The following is a 10354-nucleotide window of genomic DNA, read 5'->3' as shown; positions in this document are numbered from 1 at the left end:
AGACAATTCTTTTTATTGGTTTACATCGGCAGGTCACAGTCTAAAAGCACAACCACATCAGGCAGAAATTGCACACAGACCGCCCTGGATTTTGAAGACTATTTTTTATGCTTCTACAAAAAAACCTTAATTTAAAACTGGGGACTCTAACAAGCACTAATTAAGTACATGGATTTCTTTTTTTTAATAGCTAAATAAAATGACTTAAATTGCAGTACTTTATTTTTGTTTCAGCTTCACTTTTAATGTCTGTGCTTAATGTTACCGAACACACTTTGAACTTCTCAGCATTCTTTTATGAAAGTTCAATCACCCAAATAAAACCCAGGTGATAGGTTTTTTCCCAGATTTATTTCAATTAGGCCTGTTCCTTGACCCTTTTTGTGTGTGTGTGTGTTTATGTTGCATTTTTACTCATTCCTGCAATCTAGGGGAGATTTACATGTGGTATTATGACACCATGTAGTCACAATGTCAATATTACTGTAAGAAACGGTTGTAGGTGTGGCTGGCCCATAAATATGCAGTTGTATTAGCTGTAGAAGGCATATTCATGTCTTCAAAAACCAGACTGGTCTTAAGATATTACTCTTTATTTGAGACAGTTACCATTACTTCATTAAAAAATGACAAAACAGCAATAAACATTTTAGCTCTTTAATGAGCAAAGATCAGGTCTCTTAGCATTGGAATAATATTCGTTATCCAGATTATCTTTATTTCACTCAGTGACCAGTAATATGGCCAAGAAATACAAAGTAATTTTCCATCAAGTAGTATACAATTTTTGTGTGTAATAAGCTTTCATTCTTGAAAAAGAGTAACTGAAAAGAAATGTTTCTGTTACTGCAGTTAGTTTGTCAGAGAAAGTTCTTCGCATTATCTTACAAACTATCAAAATTGCTAGTAATTTGAAAAAATGTAAAAAAAAATCACATAACTTTAGTCTAATAGAAATATAGTACAGGTAAGAGAGAAAGTATTTATCAGGGATGTGCTCTTAAGTCCATCTCAATTATTTCTTTTATATAAATGTACATCTGATTACATATACAAACATTTTGAAAGGACTGTGGTATAGAATTACTGGAAAGCAACAGGGGAATGAAAAATTTCTTGTGATTTTAGAACATTCACTTCAAATCACACAAACATACGTAGTATTGAGATTTTTAAAATTTCTAGTTGTTGGCTTTCTCCCTGTTCTTACAAACCCTCTTTTTCTACACTGTTGCCATCTGGACTAGAGAATTCATTGGAATGGCAAAGCTAATGTATAGCAAAAGGGAATTAAAAAGTTATATTAAAGTATTATAAGTAAACTTTGTACCATGCAAGATGAGTTCAAACAATAAACTGAAATGTGTAATCAGAGCAGTAATACTGGGGCATTTTTATATGGCAAAATATCATTGCAATTAAATTTTTGGACACACTTTACCTTACCAATTTGAACTAAATATATTGTAACTAGATCACAGCAAATTATAAATCTTTCATCAAAGGAGATTCCATTAAACTTATTTTAAAGTTAGAAATTATTTAGGTGGAAAGGAAAAAGAACATTAATAATACACATTTTTTGTCTGGGATTTGTATCAACGAGGGTCCACCACTGTATACCTTAGAATGCCATAAATACCTTTCAGATCTGTTGCAATTCCTTCTCTTTCTTAAGCTACCAGGAAATATTTTACTGTAATTACTTTTGCCCCTTTAAAAAACTTCTTTAGGTTGTGCCAATTGATGGAGAAAGCTTCTATTAAAAACTCCAATGGGATGAGAAGAATTTTAATTACGGCTTAATCAGCAGCACAGCCACCAAGCATATAAATTATCATGCACATCGTGCTAAAAATATCCAGTTTCCTTTATCCCACAACTGTTATACTGACAGCACTTATGTGATAATGTTGTACCTGCCAAGCTGTAAAACTTCATTGACTGGCAGATTTCAGCATGAGCCCCTTTCTAAGGCCTTAACAGCATTGGTGCTTTGTGTACTTATTCAAATATGTAAATATGGTCTACACAAGAAAACAGGTCCAAATAAAAATTGGTGAAAATTATCTGACATTCCATTAGTGTGTCCCTTGTGCATATTTATAGGTTTTTAAAATTTCAGTCATAGTTCTTTCCTGTTTGTGTTGCACATGCCTAATTCCATTATGTAACTTAAATCTTCAAAAAATTAATACTTGAATGTGAATGAAAAAGTATCATTCAGGACAACTGCTTCAAGCAATTGCAAACAGTTGGGTTTGTTTTTTTCTTTTGTTTGTTTCTTAAGTTCATTTGATATATGTACAATTCATTTTTTTTCAAAACCCCAAAAGTTCTTGATATGTATATTCACATAATATTCCTCCATATTTAAATAGTAAGAGTCTTGTAGGTTGAAAGCCAAGTAATCTTCAGTAATATCACCTACTGTAATCCATCAAAAAATAAAGTTTGTTTCGTCTTGTCTGGCTATACCCTGGTTGTTGAGTGTGAATGGGGGTGGGGATGAGGATGGGGCAGAGTATTGTTCTGTCCTCCAGTAAATGTGTTGAATGTGTGTAGGGGTTGAATCCCTGGTATAGTGTTGGGGATCATTGTGATGGTGTTGGGTGTCATTAAGGGAATATCATCAGGAGACCTTCTCATAGCTAGCGTGTAGTCTGGGGGACAGGCGGTCCTAAGAACCACCTCATGTGGATGGATGGACTCACATTCATGATCCAAGTCAGTGTGCTTCATTTGGAGGGACATTATCTCCTCTTCTTGTGCATGGGTAAGATCATTGGTAGTAGTACGTTGTGGGCTACATCTCCTATGTACATCATGTCTCCGCTTGTCTTTTTTGTAGTACAGTGCTGCAAAGGCCAAAATGTTCAGGAACAGCAAAGATGCACCAACCGCAATAGTAACACTCAATTCTGTTGAATAGTCCCTTTGATCCACTGAAAATGGGCTTGGTTGTTGTTTGGGATCATCTTGTTTGGCTGTAGGAAAGGCTGAAGTAACTGAAACAGAATTTTTCCTTGTTGGTCTGAATGTATTATCAGTCGATGGCACTTTAGTTGTGGTAGAGGTATACTGTGAAATGTCGTTAAGATTGTGCAGATGAGGTACCAGTTCCAACCAAAGGTTCACTTTATTGGCCCTATAGTGTTCTTTAACTCGTGGTTTTAATCCAATGTGAAGATACAGTTGGTCTTTCTGAGAATATCTGGTCCATGCTACTTCTTCAAAACGATTCGGTTTCGTATGGATGAATTTTGTATCTTGCGGCACTGGTTGATTTGGGTCACTAAAAAAAGAAATATCTCCAATGTTACAAAGCATTTCGAATGGAATTATAAAATTAACATAATTAAGATTTTATACTAAATGTTTAAGTCTGCCTTTGGACAGAGCAGAGTGCTATTCCCTAAAATTAGGGGTCTTAATAATCTTGATTAGAAACAACATTATGCAAACGAACCTTTTCACACAGACTTCAGCAACTTCCCTAGTTCCCCAAAATGTTAGTGTCTCTCACTCTGAAATCTTGTGCTGCTGAAGACAGATTGCCAGCACTGTGGTGATGCAGACAAATGCCTATGAGACCAGTGTGAGAGGGCATTAACTGTAGCTTTTCTTTTTTAGCAGCATAAATCTCCTATAGCTCAGCATTTCTGTTCATCAGCAGCATCCGTGGCCTTCCAGAGGGGAAAGATCATGGCAGAACACAACTCAGTGAAACACATAGTCAAAAATAACAATGGGCAAAGGTAACAAAGTGTTTTGAACTTCCAGTGAAAGAAGAATTAATGAAAATGACTAAACTTTCCAAGTTTAAAGTCACATAATTTATGGTCAGAAGAGTCAATTTAAGACAAAATACGCTACTAAAACAAGTTGCATTATATTTGATGCAAAATTTATGTAATTTTCTGTCTCATGGGATGAAAATATCAGTGCTGGGATAAAGTCAGTTACTAGCATAACTATTTTTAACTATACACATATGTTAAATGCTTAGTTTTACACTTTTCAGGGGTTTTCTTATTTATTTTGTGTATTTTTAAAAATTTCTTCATGCAGAGTGTGCAAAAAATATTTTTCCTTCTTTTTGCTAGCATCTGTGAGTGAGCTGAGGGACATTATAATAGACATAAATATCAAATCCAATTCTTAATCTTTTATTTATCGTATAAGTACCAAGGCATTCCCAAGGGACATAACCAATGGAAAGCACTGAACCACTCCATCCTGAGTCTGCATACAAGACCATTCATTATCTGGTACTCACCCAGTTTTTGCAAAGTTTGTCCAGTATGTCATCACCACTGCACTTAGCATGACATCATTTTTGGAGAAATTACAAGGAAATAATTCAGTAGGACCAATCATGGGGATTCCTAGTACGTAAGGAACCTCATCTCCATGGGCTGCATCTGCCCATGCAGGTACCTGATCTGTCTGGCAATGATGGTAGAAGGCATAGAAATATGTAGGCGATCCAAAATTCGAGTGAAGATCTGCTGTAGCCACTGCTGGTGCAACCCACTGATGATCAGTAAACAAAGCCAGCAGTGTTTTCCTTCTGGTCTCAGGATTGTGTCGATCTGCCCAGTCCGTGTACATAAATTTAATAGTTTCCCTCAATATATCTTTGCCTTCAGGGTATCCGTATAAGTTATCGACAAAATTGGAAACTGCAAAGTCAAAATCACTAGCTGATATGCCATCTTCGCTATCCACAATATTTTCAACAAATTTTAACCCTTCCCCTTGGTTAACTCCCAACATGATGTCATAGTTGAGGAATTCTCCTTGTTCCATCAGTATCTGAGGATCATCTGGTATCACATCACCATCAATTACTGGTCCAAAGGCTATATGGTATCTTGCTGGTTGAATGTCCTGGTCGACAAGTTCTCTATAAGGCTTCTTCTGTAGACATTCTACCAGTTCTACAGTGTCTGACATGTTGCAACCAACTTTTGTAGCCAACATCCTGGCATATTTTGCAGGCTGAAAACTAACTGCCCAGCTGGAGAGAGCTGTTCCACTTTGAGCTATTGCTCTTTGAAAAAGTCCTGTGGGGAGAAATATTTGAAAACTACTGAAGTGACCTTGAAACAGCCACAGACTTGAAAGATTCAAAGGAGTTCTTTGAAACAATCAAAAACTTTAACAGAAGATATACCTGAATCTTAATAGTACTTAAATACACAGGATGGTGAGATCTGACTGCCATTGTACCTACAGGTAATGTGCACAAAATAAATGCAATATGTGCTGAAGCAAATGATTCTACCTCAATATAGTCCAGCTGAGGAACAGATTTTCAAAAGAAATTCAGGAAGAAAAAGAAGCAGCGTTACCTTATGTAGGATAACACAATCAGCTTGAAAGAATTTGCTCAAATTAAAGCAATTTATAGGTCAGAGGAAAAACCAACAAGTCTCTGAAATGGATTGAAGTTTTGGGTACTGTTCAAGCCATCAGCATGCATGCATACAACTATGTGTAAAACAAACCTAACACACTTTTTAATGCTCTGGTTGGAATTAAACTTGGTTTGAGAGGTGCAGTGCTGTTGAATTGTGTATCACTGCAAAAGTTTATATTCTGGAGTAACAGATGAGAAGGTACTAGGCAGATATTAAATTTATAAGTGTCAGAAAAAAATCCTTTCTTGTAAGGAGCTTTTTTTAATGCAGGTTTATATTGATCACACTTACATAAAAAGGGAAATGATATATTTTATGCAATTAAGCTTTGTAATTCAGAGATTTAAACATATGTTCAGGTACTCATTTAGGGGAGAGAGAATGATTTGGCACTACATATAAACTTGTAGTAAATCCCAAAGACTTCAGTGCAATTAATTTGAATTTATGCTGATTTAACTAGCACTCTGGACCAGGAATTCTAGCCACAGAAATAACAAAATATGTTCAAATTGACGTTTTCCTCTCCCTTCTGTAAGCATTTTTAAAACATCGTGGCTGAAAGCCTCACTCCCTTCTAGTCAATGAATCAATCTGATTTTTTTGCTATTGGCTTTAATGCAATCAAAACTTCATCCCTGTTCTGATACTTCTTGAGCTCCCTTTGTGTTGGGCCTTTACCTTTTCACACTCCATTCAGGAAGGGTAATTTGGGTTCTGAGAGAGATTATGAGTCTGGACCTTGTGCAAAATAATGCACAAACTTAGACTATAGTTAGGTAACTCTGACCGTTCTGGTTCTGTTGGAGGTTTTTTGCATTTTCATGGAAGTTCATTTCAGAGGCACATCTTTTGCACAAATTACTGGAAAATATTTTATACTGGACCTTACTTCCTATAGTTAACTGTGGGTAATCCAAAATGGTCTATAGCCTTTGAAATTTAGGCTGATTTAAGAAACACGGGTTAAAATTTTGTTTTACTCATGCTGATAGGCACCTTGAGTCACTCCACTGACTCTCGTAGAGATCCTTAGGGACTGGAAGTGAGAACTGGTCTCACTCACTTAATTCTGCTAAGAATATATCTTTGGTGCAATGCTTGGCAAATAGCTGGATACTGCCACTAAAGGAACTGGAGTCAAGGTGCTCAGCTTACTTCAGAAATTTATTCCAATAATGCACAAGATGGCTTTTACTTTGATAAGTAACATATTTCTATTGATAAAAAAAATCCAGAGTCTCTAAATCAAATCAGACATGCTTTTACAGCCTCTATTGCAGCACCAGACCCTGTACATTCACAAGTTAGTTGGAATCTGTTGCAGGCAGGAAGCATTTTACAAGCTTCTGAGGAATTTTAAAATCATTCTAGATTGTATTAGGTCCAAATCCAAAAGTCTTAAAATAAGATAGGTTTAGAGACTGAAATATGTAAACTCAAGCATCTCCTTAAATTTATGAGAAGTCATATCCAAGATATTATTTCCTTGCAAGATATGAGTAAAAATAAGAACGAACTTGAGCTATAAAACAGCTAAAAAAATATATTTGCATGTTTATAAGGTCAGATATTGAGCTAGTATAAATCAGCTCAAAGTCAGTGGAATTACCACAGAGGATCCAGGCATTGTAATAAATGTAACTAAATGACAAAGCTGAATTTTCATAAAGATGTATTTCATGATACTTCATAATGTGTGGATTTTTGCATATTGTGTAAATCTGGTTTTATTGCTTTATTAAATATCTCTGAACAAGGACAGAAAGTGTAAGCTACGTAGAAGAAAATGCTGATGTAAACACTATGGCTTGCTAAGTGCTACATAAACTCAAATGCTGGATTAAGTAAAAGTGGTCAAGTCCTCTGGCCATAAAGATATGTGAGGAAATGAAACTAAACATCTCTCCTTCTGCTGAAGAATATTTAGGGAAATATTCCTTCACTCATACCATTTGATGAAAAATGAACAACAGTATGAAAAATTATTTTCATTCTATCACATAATTCCTGGAAGAAATTGGTAGCACACAGGACGGAGAACTACATTTTTATCTGATAATGGGTATAATTGTTATCATTTATGGTCTTCAGACCGATGGAAAGAAGATTTAAATGTTCAATGGACCGTAGCGCTTTGTGACTCCTACTCAAAGTCTCACCAAAGTAAATAATAATAAGTTGCATATATTAATCTACATTTTCAGAGCACTTTCTGAAGTTGGGTGCTGCTCTACCCACTTGCAGGTGTGAGACTATGAACAGCACCATCCTGAAATAGGCTTAATTCCTCTTCTCAACTACCAAGGGAATCTTTCAAAGGAAAATGATGGAAGGAGAGAGAGCATCCAAATTCAGAGCTCATGAAAAAGTCTGGTTTATAGTCATAGAATCACAGAATCATGGCATGGTTTGGGTTGGAAGGGACCTTAAACAGCACCTACTTTAAACCCACCTGCCATGGGCAGGAACACCTTCCACTAAACCAACTTGCTCTGAGCCCTGTCCAACCTGGTCTTGAACACTTCCAGGGAAGGGGCAGCCACAGCTTTCCTGGGAAACCTGTGCCAGTGCCTCACCACCTTCACTGTAAAGAATTTCTTCCTATTAACTAATCTAAACCTGCCCTCTTTCAGTCTGAACCCATTGCCCTTTTTCCTATCACTACATGCCCTTGAAAAAAAAGCTCTTCTCCAGATTTCAGATGTGAATGTGAAACAAAATAACATGAAACAAAAGGGGGTTTGGAAATGTTAGGATATTTGAAAATGTTTGAATACTTGAAATAACTTTTCTTATTTGAAACTGACAAATTTTTATTACAAATATTTTTTAAAATGGCAGGTCTAACCACCCCCACATGAAACATAACATACATGGGAGTGTGGCACATTGTTCTGTTTAATTCAAATTTCAATAAAGCATGGGTTTTCTTTCTTACAAAAGAAATCCTCAAAAATTTTCTTTTACTGAGTCTTCTTTAGTCCCCTCCCAAATGCTTTGATCTGCCATGTTGGAAACATACTGCATCAGTTTCCCCAAACAAATTCTGCTCCTGGCAGAATTCTGGCCATGTGTTGGAATATGACAGGATTACATTTGCTAATAAGAGGCAACACATGACTATCCAGATATTGTGAGTGTGGCATTTCGCATTAATGTCATGTTACGTCGAGAAGATCGAGATTAACAAGAAGTAAGAGTTAGGGGAGGATAAACCAGGTCTCCTCATTCAACCTGAAGCTAAATCCTCTCTGACAAAGTTGGTTTTGAGAGTTCTGATGAAAGAAGACGGTGCAGTGTGACCCTCAGCTGCAATGAGGTAATGCTTACATCTTGTTCTTACAGACCATTTTAAGTGCAGGTAGTTATGTTGGGGGTAGGGGATAGCAGGGTGGGAATTACATTAAAAAATAAAATTGTGGAAATAGACAAGAATTTAGACTACAGTCTTGTTTTCCACTTCTCTTGTAAAAGTTATATTTTTCTTTCATTTAAGAGCATGTAATGGAGTGATCTGTCACTTGGATTGACCTCGGTGGGCTCTGCACTATGACTGGGTAAATGCAGCTCTTTTAATGTCAGCAGAATTCTGTTTTTATAACTGACCAATTAGTCCCCCATGGAGCTACAGCAATATAAATTAGTGGAGAACTATATGCACGGGGCACAGTGTGAAGTCCCTGGTAAAACTAAACAATACAGATAAAAATATGTGAAAACAGTGAGACAAAAGTAATGTGATCAATAAGCAATAGCCATGCAAATGAGAGAAACTGTGTGAAACTGTGGTACAAAAATCAGAGGAAAAAACTGTGTGCCTCAAACAACATGTTTTCAATTTCCTGCTGTCTGCCTCAACTAGAGAGAAGAGGTGTTAGTTATGGGATAGAAAAAAACATAGAGAAGAAAATCCATTTGCAACTTGGATGCTTTGACAATTTTGGATCATGCATGCAAAACATTCAACCATTCTTTTATTAGATGACAGCAAGTGAAGTCCATGCAGTCTCAGACAAAAGATTTCTGAACTAGGTACTTGTTTCCTTCACACAAAATAATAGTTTTAAGCATTTCAGCTGTTAGCCTGAAAAGAGAGAAACTGTGTCATTTTAGTTTTCTTTAAATTCTGCTCCTCAGGAGAAACTAAACATGCCTTTCATGACTGTCTGAATATAGATGACCTCATCTACTGTAAGTATGACTGACTGGTTTTCCAAAAAAGGACACCCTTAGGTAGGAAAGAAAAGAGACAAAAATGATGCACCAAGAAAATGCTGTTCAGAAGTCTGCTATAAAGTGTTTCTACAAAGCTCCATAGGAAAAAGAAGAAAGTGACCCAAAATTTAAACATGCACAGAAGAGCTGAGGGAGAAGGAGGCTTGTACAGCCTTTAAAAAGTTTCTTAATATTGAGCTGAACTCAACAGTTCATAGGAACAAAGAGAATATACAGAACATCACATAGTACTAATGGTGGTGGCATGCAGACACCAAAATTGTCAAAATTTGCAACCTGCATAATACCTTTGGTTGAATTGCTCCAACGGTTACCTTCAGAATAATGGGATAAAGTCAACAGATTGACGCATGAACCGCCTGCACCAGATCCAAAAACAGTTATTCTTAATGGGTCACCACCAAAGAACCCAATATTTTCACTAGTCCATCGCAAAGCTTGAATTAGATCAAGGAGGCCATAGTTTCCTTTTGCTGCTTGATCCCCAGTGCTCAGAAATCCTGTGAATGTAAATGAAAAAAGAAAGGGTTAGCAAGTGCTCTTCTGAGTAATCCTGTTAAAGTCTTCTGAGTAGGATTTGAAAAGTATGTGCCGTTACATATCACAGAACTACATAATTTTCCATATTCCCTGGGAACAATTTGAAAGTTTTCAGTCTTCTTGAAACAAAATTATTCTCTATTCACTCT

General features: G+C 36.3%; 1 protein-coding gene across 1 annotated transcript in view; it reads right to left on the bottom strand.

Annotated features, from left to right (window-relative positions):
• Window positions 1–697: 697 nt before the first annotated feature.
• The window catches only part of NLGN1 (neuroligin 1), a 210465-nt gene continuing 200808 nt past the window's right edge, over window positions 698–10354 (bottom strand). The window contains exons 3-5 of the mRNA XM_009077841.1: window positions 9980–10165; window positions 4280–5069; window positions 698–3295 (exon numbers count right to left, since the gene is read on the bottom strand). Of these exons, the coding sequence (XP_009076089.1) occupies window positions 2473–3295; window positions 4280–5069; window positions 9980–10165 (1799 nt within the window). The 3' untranslated portion in view covers window positions 698–2472. The remainder of the gene's footprint in view (window positions 3296–4279; window positions 5070–9979; window positions 10166–10354) is intronic.

Source organism: Acanthisitta chloris, unplaced genomic scaffold, assembly GCF_000695815.1.
Source record: "Acanthisitta chloris isolate BGI_N310 unplaced genomic scaffold, ASM69581v1 scaffold3107, whole genome shotgun sequence".
Taxonomy (NCBI): domain Eukaryota; kingdom Metazoa; phylum Chordata; class Aves; order Passeriformes; family Acanthisittidae; genus Acanthisitta; species Acanthisitta chloris.
This window is presented reverse-complemented; position numbering and strand designations above follow the sequence as displayed.